Source organism: Euleptes europaea, chromosome 15 (assembly GCF_029931775.1).
Source record: "Euleptes europaea isolate rEulEur1 chromosome 15, rEulEur1.hap1, whole genome shotgun sequence".
Classification (NCBI taxonomy): Eukaryota; Metazoa; Chordata; class Lepidosauria; order Squamata; family Sphaerodactylidae; genus Euleptes; species Euleptes europaea.
This window is the reverse complement of record NC_079326.1, coordinates 14,463,949-14,483,494: the sequence shown is the minus strand read 5'-3', so window position 1 is coordinate 14,483,494 and position 19,546 is coordinate 14,463,949. Positions and strand designations below refer to the sequence as shown.

The 19,546-nt window shown below is 43.6% G+C and overlaps 1 protein-coding gene across 1 annotated transcript in view; it reads right to left on the bottom strand.

Annotated features, from left to right (window-relative positions):
* Window positions 1-433: 433 nt before the first annotated feature.
* Window positions 434-19,546, bottom strand: part of SCTR (secretin receptor) — a 29,507-nt gene continuing 10,394 nt past the window's right edge. Inside the window, exons 4-13 of the mRNA XM_056861160.1 lie at window positions 16,528-16,646; window positions 11,262-11,359; window positions 9,767-9,902; window positions 8,389-8,542; window positions 8,230-8,290; window positions 5,128-5,194; window positions 4,935-5,026; window positions 3,947-4,085; window positions 2,049-2,090; window positions 434-616 (exon numbers count right to left, since the gene is read on the bottom strand). Of these exons, the coding sequence (XP_056717138.1) occupies window positions 434-616; window positions 2,049-2,090; window positions 3,947-4,085; window positions 4,935-5,026; window positions 5,128-5,194; window positions 8,230-8,290; window positions 8,389-8,542; window positions 9,767-9,902; window positions 11,262-11,359; window positions 16,528-16,646 (1,091 nt within the window). The remainder of the gene's footprint in view (window positions 617-2,048; window positions 2,091-3,946; window positions 4,086-4,934; window positions 5,027-5,127; window positions 5,195-8,229; window positions 8,291-8,388; window positions 8,543-9,766; window positions 9,903-11,261; window positions 11,360-16,527; window positions 16,647-19,546) is intronic.

Sequence of the window (19,546 nt, the reverse complement as noted above, 5' to 3'; positions counted from 1 at the left end):
CTCAGTTAACCCTATCTGCATGCTATACCAGTTGAAGAAACCACTGGCAACGCTTCTCAAAGAACGTTGCTGTGGACTTGCCTCCAGATTACAGGATGAACAAAAATTGCAAGATCTGCATCCTCTGAAGGGATGATCATAGTTCTTAGTTTGCAGCTAGTTATTCATATTGATGAACTTTAGACATAAGGAAAAATAAGCAAGATCAGGGCAGCAATAATCTTCTTCCTCTAGGAAATGAATGTCGATGCAACTTCATCATAAAATACTTCAGGTGATAATAATATTCAGGCCTTAGGCCAAACTAGGCTCCAAGCAGAGCCAATTAAGAGTCGCATTTAGCTTTCATATCCTCCGTAATCACAGTGCCTGATGAGTCAAGTGAGAATCTACCTCCAAGCAAGCAATTAGCTCTTTTCTGCACTAGAAATGGTTACATTTCGCTCCGGTTTGAGGCATCCGTTCGTCTTTGCTCCTGAGGGCTGGGCTTCATCAGCTGCAGCACCTGTGTGAATCCACTTACTTCGTTATGAGATGAGGAACTGTGATGCTTGCGTAAGTGAATGTACTTCCTTAAGTGCCACTGCCGCCATTTTCTATGAATCTCCAGCTGCACCTAAATGAAAAGTTTCAAAGTACTTCAGGCACACAGAACTCCTAAGAAGAGCCAAAGGATTTGCTAGAGGGGCAGCCAGATTCTGGGGGTGTGAGCTGTATGGAGTTGGTCACCCAAGTACCTCCAGCCTCATCAATAACAGCATGATTCAGCTGGTCAGCAGGGCCACCTCAGAAGCTGCATATGGCTAACAGGAGCCAGGACAATGCAAGGCCAAAATGCCACCAGGGAGCACTGTGTGTGTGTTAAGTGCCGTCAAGTCGCTTCCGACTCATGGCAACCCTATGAATGAAAGTCCTCCAAAATGTCCTATCTTTGACAGCCTTGTTCAGATCTTGCAAACTGAAGACTGTGGCTTCCTTTATTGAGTCAATCCATCTCTTGTTGGGTCTTCCTCTTTTCCTGCTGCCCTCAACTTTTCCTTGCATGACTGTCTTTTCCAGTGACTCTTGTCGTCTCATGACATGACCAAAATGGGAGCACTAGGGAAGCCCAAGATTAACAGCAGGGCAACAAAGGCTAGGCCACGTGCCTTGGAGAGGATCTCTATGGAAACGGGACTCCTGCAAGGCATGGAAGCCTCATGGGGGCAGTGGGCAGTGGCAGGGCCTGTAGAGCCTGCCTAGAACTATATAAGCCCTTCCAACCAGGGCCAAGGAGGACAACATCAGGCTGACTCCTCTCCCAGGGCATGAGAAGTTGAGCTAAGGGAGGAGTAGGACACAGGTGAAGGCAGAGCCTCCTCCCCTCCCTATCAGCAGGATCAGTGGGTTAGGAAGTACCTTGAAGGGGCTCCCACCCCTCTGAACCTCCACATGGACCACAAAACAGAGAAACAACATATTTTATATTTCCCCTCCAACCAGTGCCACACAACTAATTGTGAGCATGATGTGTTAGACCCCCATCTGTGGGTATTGATTGGCACCACAGTAGGCAACCCATATTGTGCATTAGCCCTTTCTTTTAATATGTACTTCTCTAAAGTATACCACTGCCACCTTTTTACTACCCTCAGGACAATTCAGCTTTTTCTAACACTTACCTTGATTTCCAGGAAAATCTCACCTGTTATTTTTATATACTGCTTTTAAGTCTACAGACTATAAAATTAGTGGCAACACTACCAAAGAACCCTGAAACATGTCATGGGATTTTTTGTGTAGTATGCCACCAGACCCAATGGGCCTCAGCCAAGAACTCATTTTTATTCGGTCTGATTCATAAGGCTTACTACTCCCTTCCTCTGGAGTAAGAAGGGGGGGAGGCTCAGTCATATTTCTTCCCTCATTATAAGGACCATATGCAAATCAGCCCCAGTGGCTTAGCCATAGTGTAAGAAAAAACCTGGCATGGTTGAGATGGCAAGTTATTGATAAAATGGGGGAGAACACCTTTGGTTTTAGTAAATTTGTGTTTGTGGGAAACTTACCTCCCCATTAAGAAAGCAATAAATCACAGCCACAATAAAACCCTGAAACAAAGCAGAGACATATTGCCAGATATACAATTGAAAATAGCTAATTGGATTCCAGAATAACCATGGAAGCTCAAAACATAGACAGAGTGTTGTTCGTTGGTTGAATGCCAGTTGCTTCCAAAGACCAAGTGGCTTATACTTGGTGGGTGTTTCCACAGGGGTTATTTGCCCCAAGTTTGATGCTCTAGGAAATTTCCCCCCTGCTTCCACACAGTATCGGGATGCATTCTTGTAAGTCCTGGGGTTTCCCACAACTTCTCTCCTATCTTTCCCAAACCTGCTTTACTCTGAAGTTTTGGGAAAGATCACAACAAGGCCTGGATGGCTGCTGCGTGGGTGGGCAGGTTCATGTTTTCCAGGTCCCACCCACATTGCAGCCATTTCCCCCACAACAGCCATTTCCACTCCCTGTCACGGGGCATTTTTTCTTTTCCTTTCAACTGGCAATTGAATACCATTCCATCAATATACCAATATGTGTATCAGGTTCCCTTCTGCTGCAAAGATATAAGGGGAAAAGCTGTATATTTCCACAAGTAAAGGAGCTACAGACTTTACAAAAAAGTTTAAAGTTTTAAAAAGTTTTTTTAAATTCAGTAATTCAGAGAATCTGATACATATATTGGCATAATAGTATATCAATAGAACACTATTCAATCACAATTTCTTTAAACTGCCAGAGAAATGTGCTGTGTGGAAGACCTGGTCACTGCTGCGTTGTATTAGCACCAACAGAGAAACAACACAAGGCTGTCTTCCTGTGGGAAATGATACAGTTTGCTGAATAATACTAGTTCTGTTAAAGGATGCAGCGTTCCCCACCCCACAGACTCTTCTTGCAACACTGGGCGCTCTTCCAGAAAAGTAATATGAAACAAGATGAAACAGGTCCTAGTTAGGCTGCTGATCCCATAAGGTGCTTTGAGAACAATGGAATTTCTGGGCTGTTAACTAATCAGAATTCTTATGAGAAGATTTGCATGCCTCGCCCTAATGTGTATTTCTGAATTTTTTTCCGCATCATTCTATCCTTTTAAAGCAGGGGTGCACAACTCAAGCTACATGGGCCAGAACTGAGCTTGAATGGAACTACCTGGGAAGCACTGTGATATCACCAGGCCCCACCCCATGACATCACCAGGCCTTGCCCCATGAGTTTCAGGGTTTGGGATGCTGAAGATTTGTTAGTACCTAGGACTCAGACTAGAGGAAGACCATCATTTCATGCAGCCTTAATCTTCAGAGCCATGCAATGAAGAGAAGCGGGGTTTAGCCCTTCAACCTCCACTCAGTTGCACTATTTGAAACCTGGCTCCCTGCATTGTGGTTAGCATTTTAAGAGAAAAGGGTCCTGGGTGTCTGTGCCTCTCAGCAGCTTGCCTAAGACCAGCCATCCACCTCTTGTGGTCCTGCTTCATGGACACCCAGTTGCCCTGACACTGCTGAGTTGACCCCTGCTCAGAGCCACAGTCCATTGGGGTATGAAGTTCAGCAATGTCCACTAAGCCACCAAACCCGTGGTGGAAGCCAGGGGGTACATCACATGGGGGGTGGGCGTTTGCTGTGCACCTTGCTTTAAGGTGATGTGCTTTTAATTACCTTTATCTTCAGGATAAGACTTCTAATTCAGCCAGTGCTTCATTCCTAGAGCATCCTGTGTGACCTTATGGTTACATGTAATTGATATTGTTGTGTTCCACTACATTTTTGTTGTGAACACCCATGCCAGAAGAAAAGTCCTCACCCTTCAAGAATGTGCAGTTTCCTTCACTGACTCTACATTCATTGAGAAAGAAGAGCAAGAGCTTTTGACTCTGAAAGTGTTGCAAAGCTTTCAATACGAGAATTACCTGGAAAGATCCTAGGGCTAGTTCAAACAGAATCTGAATCTCCAGGATGCTGCTGCTGGCATCATCCGGGAAAAAAGCACAGATGATATAATGGACTCCAAAAAGAGGGATGAGGATGAGTGTTGATTTTGCAAGTCTCCTAGGAGGAAGAACAGAAAAGGGATGTCGACAGAGGGCGAGTGTCATGTTACCCTCAATGTATAGTGAGACCTTATTTCAGGTTGCAGCAACAGCCGCTCAAGCAGAGGACAGTTCAACAGTTTCAAGGGCAGCAGCAAATGCAAGGCAGAGCATAGCTGCCTCTCCAAATCAGCCCTCCTTGCTATGTATTTTGGTGGAGCCACCAGAAGTTATAAGAAAGTTGGCCCTCAAGTCCACCCCTTGTTCTCTCTTTCCCCTCCAAACATCTTTACATAGTATTCCTGCATTGCTAATATGCTTGTCCTGCCACAGAAGGCAGGAGAAGCGCCCAGTGTTTCAGCATGAAAGAGACATCTCAGAAAGCAATTGTAAGCAGGTCTACTCAGAATGCTACTCACATCTATTTGATGGGGCTTACTCCCTGATAGGTGTTGTTAGGAAAATACAGTTAGTTGGAAAAAAAAACCCAATAAAAACAAGATTACCACCCCTGCTTCCGGGGAAGAAACAAATTTTCATCCTGTGTCTATAGTTCGCACTTCTGCAACAGTACAACACCGCTTGTTTGGTTTTTTTTTTAAGACTCAAAATTATAAACAATAAATATTGCAAAGGAACCCATTTTCTTCACTACTGTTCCTGGGGGAACATGTGTGTACTTGCTGCTATCAGCGCATGTGTGCCAACAAAACAAGCTGCAGGTAAACCCTCGGGAAAAGGTGAGCTTTTCCCCAAGCATTTTTCCAGAAAACCTATTAATGCTGAGACCATTCCAAACCGAGCAGAAGAGAGTTTATCTGTAACACACTGTAGGCTTTTTTGTACTTGTGTAAAGAAGTTAACTTACTTATATTGATTTGCATCATTACCCCTTCCGTCTGGCCATCTAAGCTTTCCCATTAAAATTCTTAAAGTATTGATAAAGAGAACGAAATTTATCTGCAAAAATAACAAGTTGGTATTATATTTTAAAAATGCATTTTTTGGCATTTTCCACATTTCAACCTACAGTACAGAAAGCAGTTGTGAAATTTACTTACAACAATAGATACCAAAACAGGGCCTCGAATGATCCACCAGATGTTTGTTGGATTAGTATCCCAACATCTGTAAAGACAGCAAAATTAGTGAAGTTTTGATCATTGAAGGGTAACAGAATTATAGTACCTGTTGACATGATTTCATGGTGTTAGAAATTTTAAAATCTGTTTATTATCCCAGAGCAAAATGCCCCCCAGATACAGCTTGACCATGTTTTTGAAAATTATTTGGAAGTTATACCTAGGGTTACCAACTAATCTCCAGGCAACTAATTTCCAGGTGGTAGCTGCAGATCTCCCCAACTGATCTCCAGGCGACAGAGATCAGTTCCCCTGGAGAAAATAGCTGCTTTGGCAATTGGACTCTATGGCATTGAAGTCCCCCCTCTCCAAACCCCGCCCTCCCCAGGCTCCATTCCCAAAATCTCCAGGTATTTCCCAACCTGGAGCTGGCAACCCTAGTTATACCAGTGGCAGATAACTCAGAGGAAACTAAATTGTTCATTACAAGCAGGGAAAGCAGAAGAATAAGTTCCTGTTGTATATTGTTATGAGAAGGGTCATGATTCCAGAAGAGCTCAAGACATTTTCAAGTCCCTAGTCATATGATACAGTGGAAGTAAGGAATCATATGTAAGGACCATTCGCACTTCTGTTTTCTACACTGTTCTGCATGACAAACTACTGCCCCATATTTTCTTCCCTCGCCTTAAGATCCTCCCTGGAGTCCCCATTCTGGGTGGCTTCACCAAAGGTTGTGTCCCAAGGAATTATGAATATTTCTTCCTAGGGAGGGTCTCTTGGCGCATCCTAGTTTTTAAGTTGTGAGCCAAGGCAGTTCTCTCTGCCAAAGAGTTTTTGGAATGCCGTGGTTGTTTTCAACCCGCCACTAAGTGCTGCAACTGTGCGTTATATTTGGTTTTTACAGACTTATGTCCAACCAGTGATGGAGGCACTTCTGTCATTGGAGGAGTGGGACAATTCTGCTGATTGCCAACTCACACTGCAGACCTTATTTACCCCCTATGCTGTTCTTGAGCAGCCACTGATCCCTCAGGAAAAAAAATTGGTGGGTGCTGCAGCACAAGGTCATATTCCTCACAGATCTTTTAGGCTATGGCCTAGTGTTTCAGTAGCCTTGTTGCTACAATTTTTTTAATGTGCTTTCAATGTGCATTTTTGGTTTTTACGCGATTTTTTTTTTTGTTAGTCACCTTGGAGATTTGTATTAAAAATACTGGTCAGAAACATTTGGGAAAATGTAAACAATTTATGTCTAAAGGCTGATTCACACGTGCACATTCATCTTTGTCATGATCACTGCAATACTATAATAATTTGCATGTGTGAAAATGACACCATAGATCAAACTTCACTGTCAGAGCTGCATCAGCCACTTCAGTTCACCCATTCAGCTGTGAGTCACCCAGAGATTGTCCCTATTATAAGATCACAGACAGAGTCTTAGACTTGGAAAATCTGGGTCCAAATCCTTCCATAACCACTAGTGACTGTTTCTCAAACTTTACCTGAAGTAGAAAAGAGTAGGAGTCCAGTAGCATCTTAAAGACTAACAAAATTTCTGGCAGGGTATGACCTCACGAAAGCTCATACCCTGCCAGAAATTTTGTTAGTCTTTAAGGTGCTAGGAGCCCAGTGGCGCAGAGTGTTAAGCTGCAGTACTGCAGTCAAAAGCTCTGCTCACGACCTGAGTTCGATCCCAATGGAAGTCGGTTTTAGGTAGCCGGCTCAAGGTTGACTCAGCCTTCCATCCTTCCCAGGTCGGTGAAATGAGTACCCAGCTTGCTGGGGGTAAAGGGAAGATGACTGGGGAAGGCACTGGCAAACCACCCCGCAAACAAAGTCTGACTTGGAAACGTCGGGATGAGACGTCACCCCATGGGTCAGGAATGACTCGGTGCTTGCACAGGGGACCTTTACCTTTTTTTTACCTTAAGGTGCTACTGGACTCCTGCTCTTTTCTACTGCTAGTGACAGACTAGCACGGCTACCCATCGTGATTTACCTGAAAGGATTGCTATGAAGATATAAAAACATGTCATTTATGTCTCTGCTTCGCTTTTCTCCTGTGGTCTCATCAACTCTCTGAAGTCTTTACTATAAAATACGTATATGACTAGCCTAAGGCATGATTACTTCTGAAGTCTTATTCTCATATAGTTCTTGAGCCCAAATTTCACCTTTCATCTTTTGACCTGAGGCTCTTAATCCAGTTTTTTTTTCTTGTTCTTTTTAGTGACTGATGACATTTGTGCTAACAGTTCCACCTGGTGAATGGGAAAAATATCATACTACAAAGACTTATGCAACAATAAATGTGTGAATTGTCAAGATGCTACAACAGAATAACATGACTATCCCTCTGAAAAGCATAAGAACTGCAGTTATACATCTGCAAGTGCAATTTGAATTCAGAGGGTTCATGGTCTGGGAGGGCTTTTTAAAAGGTCTTGTTTCTGTGGTGTTCAGATGAGAATCACTTTTGTAAAGCTACTTCCAGACTTAAAACTCACATGGCTGGTGATGGAAATGTGGTCTGAAACCAGATGTATTGACATGAGGCTGGATCCTGCCAGTTTTTCTGCTAGTGCTAGATAGAGAGGTGGAATGATCTCACTAGATTCCCTTCCTCACTACAATCCCTTTCCACGCTTCTACAATCCCTGGCATAGACTTCACCATGGTCAAAAGAGGTCCTTCCTACCACAGTGAAAAAAGCTCATAGTATCCAACCCATGCTGTTGATCCTTGTCAACTGCATTTTGGTGACGATCTTGAGTACTGGGAATGTTAGTTCTCTTAATGCTCCTTCAGAACAGTCCTTAGGATTCTCTGACTAAGAGTTATGATAGTTAAGCAGATTTGAAACTGAGCAAGGAGAACAAAAGCATGTATGTGTTCATATCATTCATCTAATTTCATAATTATATTTTTGTCTCAAAAACTCTACATATTGCAGGATAATAAGATTACAGCTGTTTGAAACCAACTGTAAAAAGCTTATTAGTAAACACACAGATGAGGCAACACTTGTTTTCTCAGTATAAAATGTGGGGAAAAGTTAATAAAATTGTGGCTTACCCAATATTTTCATGGAATTCTCTGACTAGGGCCCATGTCGTAACAAACAGGATTGGGGTGCCTGTGGTGGTGAGTTAATTTTTTTCATTAGTCCTTACTCATGCAAAAGAAGTCACAAGCAAACTGAATATTTTGATTGAAAACAAAAGTTGTCCTTACCCCATCCCAAAACCACAAACCACCAGAAGTACTTTCTTTCTGTGAAGAAAGAAATCACTAGCAAAGTCTGAAGGTACAGCCCTTCCATGAGAAGCCAACTGTAGTTAGACATAATACAAAAATGGAAGAAGACCATGGCAATCTTACATCTTACCTGAAGAAATAAAAAGAGAATATGACATATGACTTATCTCTCTCATTCTGTCTCTTACACAGACTTCATCACAAGCACAAATCCTAATTTTCTTACAAGATTGTCAATAGATCTGAAATAAAATGCATTCTTGTAAGTCACGAACAATACCCACATTTACAAATTTTACAGTTTCTCCCAGATTCACATTTACTTCCTTATAAAATCAGCAAGTTTTGAATAATGTAGCTTGATTCATTCTGTGGAACAGGTTCACGACATCACATTACATCACATGACAGTCAACCAGAATTGTGTTTAAATCTGTTTAGTGTTTTAATTTATTTTACTTTGTATGGCCCTGTGTTAGTTTCATTTGATTAGTTTGGCCATTCCCCCCCCCCACACACACACACACATACACTTGTAATTGTCCTTATAAATCAAAGTAGGGATGCCAGCCTCCAGGTGGGACCTGGAGATACCCTGGAATTACAGCTCATCTCCAGAGTACAGATATCAGTTCTCCTGGAGATGATGGATACTTTGGAGGGTGAACTCTATGGCATTGTACCTCACTGGGGGCCCTGTCCTCCCCAGGCTCCATCCCCAAATCTCCTGGAGCTTCCCGGCCTGGATCTAGCAACCCTAACCCCATCCTCCACCAGTGGCCAAGGGGGAGCTGGCGATCCTAAAACAAAGAGGACTGGATATATGAGCTCAGTTTGTCCAAGCTAGAATCCTCAAATGTAGATAGAAGGCTCTTGTTGCTGATGCGTGCCCTTCATGAGCAGATGGTGCTAAGAGTTAGGTGTACCAGAAATGGGCATCTCACTGATCCTATAAACACCTATAGAGGAGTTAGACAGGGTTGTCTTCTTGCTCCTATGCTTTTCACCTTCTATATAAACAACTTGGTTAGTTCCCTTAATGCACCAGAACTTCATCCACCTAAACTGGCGAATAGGCACATCTCTGTTTTGCTTTATGCGGAAGATGCTGTGATCTTATCTAGGATACCAGTGGGATTAAGGAGAGCGCTTACAAGAGTGGCAGTGTTCTGTGAAAACCAGCAATTAACAATCAACTATGAACTCAGTTCACTCAGACTTGGGGGGGGTGGTAGACTAGGCCTTTACTATGGTTATTTGGTTCAGTTCTTCATGAACGAATGGAATGTATCCACCTAGGATCATGTTCAGTCTTTTTTTTCCCTAAAGCTGTTTCCAGACTCCCCTTCCTTACCATGAATAATCCACAGTAGGCAGCATCATCAATCTCTTCAGACAGGACAGCATCTTTGATGAAATTTGCCATGGCTCTCAAAATGAATGATGCAAACAGATGCATATGGATGTAATTCCTTGTACAGCGAAGTCTTCTGTGCTCCAAAAACAAAAAACAGTGCCGGTCTCTAAACTGGGAATTTCTCAGTTATCTCATCATTCATATGAACACACGCATTTGCCCAATACAAGGATCCAAAGCTAGCCCAATATTGGTTTCCAACAGTTTAAGATTTTTTACTTTAACTGGAAGCTGATCTCCAGGGTTTTAGGCTTAGCCAGCCAAGACCCTTTAACTGGAGCTGCCAGAGATTAAACCTGGGACTCTCTGCATGCACAGGAGGTGCTCTTCTTTGCCCTTCAAGTCAGACTGAACCCTTAAGTACTCTTAAGTACCTCCATCAACAATGATCTCATGCTAGTGCCTAATCTGATTACAAGTTAATATCATGATAAAAATTGAGAGATTCCAAAAGTTGTTACCCATTACTATGAACCAATTGTCACATTATCTATAAGATCAGTTAAACTAACAACATTTGGGCCTGGCCATTATCTCTGTCTATAGCATCTTGAGCCCACCTTTCCTCCAATGTTCTTATGATGGCATACATGGTTCTCCTGTCCATCCGATTTCAAAGTCATGTAAAGACCATCACATGTTTCACAATAAGCATAGGCATTGTTTTTCAAGCTATACATTTGAAATAGTATTTTGACTAGTGATAAGTGTCTATATTTGCTATCAACGTGAAAGCTTTTGTCAAAAAAGAAAGGAATGGAAACTGTTTTAACTAAGAATACTGACACGCTTTTTAAGGACACAAAGAGTTCCTTATTTGATTCCTATCTCTTAAGATGACTTCTTGCTATTTCTTCAATATATTTAAAAACTTACACAGAATAACAATCCACAAAACACAGCATTGGCTCTGAAGTCATCTGCTAATTAAAGGGTGTCTCCACTAACAGAAGGGGGACTCCTGCTGATTCCCCCTCCTATTGCAGAATCCCATATTGCAGTTCCATGTGATTCTTGAGATTCCCCCCAGCCTCCATGGGTAGCGTTTGAAGGGGCAGAGGGAAGGGGAAGGAGAAAAAGTTCTTGCCTACCCATGGTGAGAATGGCCCAAAGAACAACAATGATTTACAGGAGGAAGGATGTCTTGATGGAAAGGGGGGCGCGGGAGGGGAGATTTCATGCCAATGTATTTTGAAGATTAAGGAATTATATATTAATTATTCAGCTTTCCCAGGAATTGCCTATTTGACTTTGAGCAGATTCCCAGGTTTTGGTATTCGGTCGATCCGAAAACCAAATATTGCCGAAACAGCTAATTTTGGGTTTATTTTCGGTTCGGGTATATCGATATGCACATCCCTAATTTAGACTATTAAAGGAATAACCAGGGAATGAGAACAAATGAAAGAAAGGATGAAGAATTTTTCCTCACCTGAAAGAAGCCAAAATGCCTAAGGCAACTGTCAGAGCCACCAGGGAGAAACTGTATCCAACTGTGTACACGATATTTAACTTCATAATATAAGATTGCTGTGAAAAGACATCCAAAAGCACTTAGTTCAGACGGAATCGTGTTCATGCTAGCAATTCACCCAGTTCATCAACTTGTGGTCACCAATGTTGTTTTACAACATGTAATGCCATTATTTCTTCTAAAGCTGCCACTACCATAAATTAATTGGACAATACTATGTTCTGATTGGACAATACTATGTTCTGTCACCAGGTGCTGCTAGTTTCCTTGGTTTTCCAGGTCACTGTAATGCTGTCTGCCAAATAAACAAATTAGAGATTAGAGATGCAAAACAATTGATTTTGAGAGACATATCGCTAAACACATCAAGACCAACAATAAGATTTTTTTGTAAGTACATTAGGAGCAGGAAACCAGATGGGGAAGCAGTGGGACCATTGGATGACGATGAGAGTAAAGGAAATCAACTACTGAGAAACTAAATGAATTCTTTTCATCTGTCTTCACTGTTGAACATAAAGGGCAGATACCTTTTCCAGAACAGATGTTTTGGGGAGGGGAAAATGAGGAACTGAGGCAAATAGTGGTAACAAGGCAGGAAGTCCTAGAACGTCTAGACAAACTGCAAACTAACAAGTCACAGGGACCAGACGGTATCCATCCTAGAGTTCTTCAAGAACTCAAATGGGAAATGGCTGAACTTCTAACAATGATATGTAACATGCCCTTAGATCAGCCTCTGTACCAGAGGACTGGAGAATGGCCAATGTAACACCCATTTATAAAATGGGTTCCAGGGGGAACCCAGGAAATTACAGGCCAGTTAGCTTAACATCTGTTCCAGGTAAACTGATGGAAAGCATTATTAAAGATATAGATTGTCAAGCATATAGAAGGGCATGCCATGCTGAGCAAAAACCAACATGGCTTCTGCAATGGTAAGTCCTGTCTCACTAACCTTTTAGACCAGTGGTTCTCAACCTTCCTAATGCCGCGATCCTTGAATACAGTTCCTCATGTTGTGGTGACCCCCAACCATAAAATTATTTTCGTTGCTACTTCATACCTGTAATTTTACAGGTACACTGTTTATTAACTAACTAAACTTAATAATACACACGCTGACTTGGATCATTTATCCCCCCCTTTCCTCAACGCCTTTTAACAACCATTCATGCACGGGAGGTTTTGCCTTGGATTTGCCGCTCTCTAGATGCACATTTTCCCCATCTGCATTCTCAAAACTCTGCAGGGGGGCTTATTGTTGAGTTTTGAGAATCTGGATGGGGAAAATGTGCATCTGAGTGGCAAATCCAAGGCAAAACCTCCCATTCATAAATGGCCAATAACCCCCCATGCAGAGTTTGGAGAATTTGGCTGGGGAAAATGTGCATCTGAGTGGCAAATCCAAGGCAAAACCTCCCATTCATAAATGGCCAATAACCCCCTGTCCCGGGTCGCCCTCCCGCCTGGGCTCCCGAGCCCAGGACCAACCCCGACCCCAGCGCCCCAGGCAGGGGAACAGGGAAGAGCCCTCGAGCCTCCACTCACCAGGAGAGCAGTCGGGAGAGGCGGTGAATGGCAGCCGGCTAGAGCCTCCTCCCAGCATCCGGGGGGGCGGGCCAGAAGCCCCCACAACCGCCGACAGGCCCGCTCGTCAGCTGGCGAGCGGGAGAACCGGCCTGGGCAGACCACGCCCGGCCAACAGGGCGCTGCAGCGGCCGCGACGTTCCCCGGCCCCCTGGCTGGCCAGCCAGCCGGGTCCCCGGGGAGAGGCCAAACAGCCCGCCCATCAGCTGGCCGGTGGAGGGGGGAGCACGCTGGGAGAGGGAGGCGCCAGAGCTGCGGGCGGTTCTGCGCGGCTCCAGCTCTGGCGCTCCCCAAAGCAGGCCCGCCAGCATCAGCAGCACGTGGTTGTTCCTTCAACACGCTAGCGCCTCCTGCGCAGACTCTCTCCCGCCCTCCTGCGCAGACTCTCTTCTGCCCCCTTTCGGAAACCTTTTGGTAACCTTTCGGTACTGCCGTGCTGGTATTCGTCTCGTCCCCCCCCCGTCTCGACCAGCAATCGTCTCGAGTCGACCGACCCCCCCACATGTGCCTGCACTCGAGGGGCCAAAGAGCGATTCGCCGACCCCTGGTCTTAGGCGACCCCTGTGAAAGGGTCGTTCGACCCCCAAAGGGGTCGCGACCCACAGGTTGAGAACCGCTGTTTTAGACCAATGTCAGCCATACTATCTCAGGTTCATACTCCTGCTCATCTTCTAATGTGATTTATGCCATCACATGCCAGCAATGCCCTTCCACAATCTACATTGGACAAACAGGTCAGTCTCTTAGACAAAGATTAAATGGACTTAAGTCTGACATCAGAAACCACAATATTCAAAAACCAGTGGGAGAACATTTCAACCTTCCAAGACATTCTGTTGCAGATTTCAGAGTAGCAGTTCTCTTACAAAGGAATTTCAAAGGGAGATTGGAAAGAGAAACTGCTGAATTACAGTTGATATTCAAACTAAAGACAATGCATTTACCTGGGCTGAATAAAGACCTTCCATTCATGGCTCATTACCAATGCTGATTTCTCCACACCCATCTCTCCCCTGGACATCACAGACTCTTCTGCATACCACACCTAATCCCATCACGCCTGCTATTCACATTTACATACTGTTAACATTTACATACTAATGCTTGTCTGAATTCACTCTCCTCTACTTAAAGACAGATGGATTCCCATTCTAGCTATTTCTGAAGAAGTGAGCTGTGGCTCACGAAAGCTCATACCCTGCCAGAAAATATTTTTGTTAGTCTTTAAGGTGCTACTGGACTCTTGCTCTTTTCTAACCTTTTAGAGTTTTTTTAAAGTGTTAGTAAGCATGTGGACAGGAATGAGCCTGTGGACATTGTGTATTTGAATTTCCAAAAGGCTTTTGACAAAGTCCTCCACCAAAGACCACTAAGCAAACTTTATAGTCATGGGATAAGAGGACAAGACCTCTTATGGATTGAGAGATGGCTTTAAAAAAAGAAGCAGAGGGTAGGAATCAATGGTCAGTTCTCACAATGGAGGGATGTGAGCAATGGGGTTCCTCAGGGATCTGTGTTTGGACCGGTGCTTTTCAACTGGTTCATCAATGGCCTGGAGCTTGGGGTAAACAGCAAAGTGGCCACAGCAAAGTGGGCTTCCTAGAGGCACCTGGTTGGCCACTGTGTGAACAGACTGCTGGACTTGATAGGGCTTGGTCTGATCCAGCATGGCTTTTCTTATGTTCTTAAGTAACCAACCATAGGAAAGGTGGACCTGGCATTCTAAATGTAGTGGAAGGATCTTGGGATGCTTCCACACAATAATGATTAACTGCATTGCTTTTATCACTACTGTAAATGCAGAGGTATGCGAATTGGGGGTGAAGCTTCCACACATGGGAGTGTTTTCTGCCCACTTTCCTCCATCCTTTTTCCACCTTTTCCCTTCCACATGTGTTCAGCAGCAACTTTGCATTGGCTCTCTGGGACATGGTCATAATGGCCGCTATGACAACTCACCACCTCTTTTTTTTGTTCTTTTCTTCATGCTCTCACTATAGTATACCCCATAACAATTAGATGAATATTTGAAATAGATAAGTGGCAATAGATTGTAATAGAGCCATAGTACAACAGCAGAATAACACTATAGAAATTACTGATTTAAAAAAAATTAAAAGCCCTCCAGTGGCATGATGGGGGGGGGTGGAACGCTGGAAGCATGGTGTTCACAAGAGACTGACCACAGCAAATGGCATGGACTTTTGCGGAGCAGTTTTGGGCACCACAATTTAAGAAAGATGTAGACAAGCTAGAACGTGTCCAGAGGAGGGCAACAAAGATGGTGAGGGGTCTGGAGACCAAGTCCTATGAGGAGCTGGGTATGTTTAGCCTGAAGAGGAGAAGACTAAGAGGGGATATGATAACCATCTTTAAGTATCTGAAGGGCTGTCATATAGAGGATGGTGCCGAGTGGTTTTCTGTTGCCCCAGAAAGTTGGACCAGAACCAACGGGTTGAAATTAAATCAAAAGACATTTTGATTGATTAATGTCCACCTAGACATTAGGAAAAAATTTTAACAGAGCGGCTCCTCAGTGGAACAGGCTTCCCTGGGAGGTGGTAAGTGCTCCTTCCCTGGAGGTTTTTAAGCAAAGGCTAGATGGCCAGCTGCCAGCAATGCTGATTCTATGACCTTAGGCAGTTCATGAGAGGGAGGGCATCTTGGCCATCTTCTGGGCAGGGAGTAGGGGTCACTGGGTGTGTGTGGAGGAGGTAGTTGTGAATTTCCTGCATTGTGCAGGGGGTTAGACTAGATGACCCTGGTGGTCCCTTCCAACTCTATGATTCTAAATATGCCCCATTCCTTCCACATGGCATGTCAGCATGCAGGCCAATTACAGAGCAACATCACGTGGAAGCCTCCAGTTTTGAAGCCAAGGTGAAGAGAAACCTCTGTGCGGAAGCATTCTTCAGCAGCAGCCAACGGGAAAGACTGACTCCCTGCCTGAGAGTCCAGAGAGTCACAGAGGAGACAATACTGAGCTTGATGGACCAATGGTCAGGATAAGGCAGGTGCCCTGAAAACAAATGCCTCAGAATACAGCAGTGTGTTGATTCAAACCACCAAGACCATAAGCTTGTGCCCTATGTGTGGTGGTTCTTCCATGTTTAATTACTTGGGTTTGGGAGCAGGCAATAGTGTTTGCATGCAGCATTACAAAGCTCTCCTGATTAAAGGTTTGAAAACAAAAGTACCTATCGACAGAACAGAACATTAGCCAATCGATATCGTTGTCGTCACCTAGATTTTATTTATTTAAAAAGTTTTTTAAAACTTGCTTTTCAGCAGGCAGTGCTCTCGAGCAAATCACATAAAAACAGAAACAAAACCCTGACGTTACTGAACAAACATGAGCAAAAAACCCCCAATGGATCCTCAGTCAACAAAGCACCAAACATTCTAACTACTGAAAGTATGGATGAACAACTAACTTACAAACACCAAGTTCTCCCCTCTGATGAAGCCCAGAAATAAGTCAATTCCGTAATCTGAGGTCCATCATTGAAAAAGTACTGGTGGTGTTGGCCACCGACCTGACACAAGGTGGGACCACCAAAAGATTGTACTTGATTTCAGTGGGAAGATACATCTTGAGAAAAAGCTTCCTCTGATATTAAACATTTGAACTCACCCGTGGTCTCTGTGAAATTAAAGTAGCATTCACTTCTTTTAGGTCATAGTTGCAAGCAATGTGTGTTCTAGGGAATCGCTTTGACCAGCCTTCCTTGGTGCAGTTACGATACATATACCCTGGACAGCAATTGACAGCAATAAAATAAATCATATGATTATGCAATGCAGAATGCAGTGGGAAATGATCCTATATCAATACAGTCACATCTTATTTGAATCTGCTTTACATTATTGTAAAAAGAACTGAGAAAGGTGCAGGAAAGGGCCCCCAAATTATGAGCAGTGGACTCTGATCTGGAGAACTAGGTTTGATTTCCCATTCCTCCACATGAAACCTGCTGGGTGATCTTGGGCTAGTCACAGTTCTCTCATAACTCTCTCAGCTCCTCCTACCTCACAAGGTGCCTGTTGTGAAGGGGGGAAGGGAAGGTTATTGTAAGCCGCTTTGAGACTCCTTATGGTGGAGGAAAGTGGGGTATAAAAACTTACTCTTCTTCTTAAGAGCAATGCCTTCTTTTGGATGCATGGGAAATCCTGCATATGTTACTCTATAAAGTGCAATGTACATTCCAAAATGTACTGATCTTGTCAGATCTCAGAAGCTAAGCAGGGTCAGCCCTGGTTAGTATTGGGATGGGGGACCACCAAGGAAGTCCAGGGTTGCTATACAGAGGAAAGCACTGGCAAACCACCTCTGTTAGTTTCTTGCCTTGAAAACCCCATAAGGGGTCGCCATAAGTCGGCTGCGACTTGACTGCACTTTACACACACACACACACACACACACATTCTAAAATAGTAGAACTACTATGATTGCTACATAGTGCTATATACCATACAGCATTAAGATAGTTAGCACTCCCATTTAACTATTGCAGAAAATATTTCCACTGTAACAGCCTGGTAAGAATGTGCTTATTTAAAATGACTTAAAAATCCAATGCATGGTTATATTGTTCCAGTATTATCAGCTCCCTCTAGTGGCTGAATTTAGTTTTTGTCCTCTGGGAGCTATAAAACAAAGTCCTTCACAGATGATTTTTAAAGATATAATTTTGGGCATGACAATTGCACTAGCTCTGATTTGGGTTTGACAGGAGGATACTTTTGCTGTAGGGGACAACCTCACTCAGCTTCACTACACATTTTGTTAAAGTTAGGGGAGACAGATGCGGTAGTGCTGAAGGAGGAAAGAATACACAGTTGAAAGAACTAAATTAAAGGCTGCACAAGCACATGAGAGGTACATAGAGGGAGGACAGGCTCTTCGAATCTTAAACATAATGACAAAATACAGAAAACTTTTAATATTCATAGAATAATAGAATCATAGAGTTGGAAGGGATCACCAGGGTCATCTAGTCCAACCCCCTGCACAATACAGGAAATTCCAAACTACCTCCTCCCCAAACCCCCAGTGACTCCTGCTCCATGCCAAGATGCCTTCCCTCTCATCATCTGCCTAAGGTCATAAAGTCAGCATTGCTGACAGATGGCCATCTAGCCTCTTCTTAAAAACCTCCAGGGAAAGAGAGTTTACCACCTCTCGAGGAAGCCTGTTCCACTGAGGAGCCACTCTAACAGTTAGAAAATTCTTCCTAGTGTCCAGACGGAAACGCTTTTGACTTCAGTACAATCTCCTTTATTGGCATAAATTCAAAACATGGGGTGTCTACATAGTAACATAGAATTGTTGCAGTTGAGCATTTCTGACTCTTTTGATTTAATTTCCACCCGTTGGTTCCGGTCCGACCTTCTGGAGCAACAGAAAACAACTCGGCACCATCCTCTACATGACCGCCCTTCAAGTACTTGAAGATATTTGCAAAATGGCCCAGGCATGGGGGGGATGCTGTGCCAATAACATCATAGATACTATCTTTACATATCTGAAACGCTTGTGAAATAAACATTTCACACATGCTTCCAGTATGCATATCTGTGGACCAGAATTATTAGATGCAGGTGATTGGTCTAATCGGGCTCTTGAAGCAGGTGAGATTATTGATCCTTGTAATTCACCTGCTCACTTGGAGTGAGCAGCAGTCATCCAAGAGACAGAAGCCAGCAGGCCAACGCAGAAGGAAGCCTGCTACACCTCCCACTGTCCACTGAGTGTTACCATAGTGCTGAGCTGTGTCTCCTCAACCCAAGCAACCACAGAGCAGGGGGCTCTCTGGCTGTGCACTCACTTTCCAAAGCAGTGATAGGAACATTGGTCCCACCCTAGACCTTTAAAGGAGGCAGTAATTAGAACTTTGCTTTTAAAAACCTTCATTGGCTTAAGGATGAGGTGGCCAATTATAAGCAAGTGAGGAAGGTGACAGAGCACGTGGTGGCACAGCAGCTCCAGGGGTTCCTAGATGACACATCTACCTGGCCCATTTTAATCCAATTTCAGGCCTGGGTACGGGATCGTCTTTTTAAAATGGACACGGGACCGTCATCCCTGTTAATACTGTTAGATAGGGTTGCCAACCTCCAGGCGGGGCCTGGAATTCTCTTGGAATTATAACTGATCTCCAGACTATAGAGATCCGTTCCCCTGGAGAAAGTGGCAGCTTCATAGGGCAGAGACTATGGGGTTACCACATTATGTATTCCCAGCGATGTATTAAGAGTTTGAAAATGTTATAAAAAACATTGCTTTAAAAGGGTTTTTGGGTTACCGCATTATGTATTCCCAGCGATGTATTAAGAGTTTGAAAACGTTATAAAAAATACTGTTCGCCCTTTCTATATATTCCCACCGATGTATTAAGAGTTTGAAACTGTTATAAAAAATACTGTTCACACTTTGGGGGTTACCACACTTGTATTCCCAGCGATGTATTAAGAGTTTGAAAACGTTATAAAAAATACTGTTCGCACTTTGTTTGGCCCCTTTCGCTGTGAAGACGTCTTCCAACCATTTATAAGCCGTGGTATCCAAAAACCCTTTTAAAGCAATGTTTTTTACAACATTTTCAAAATCTTAATACATCGCTGGGAATACAAAGTGTGGTAACCGTTTGGCC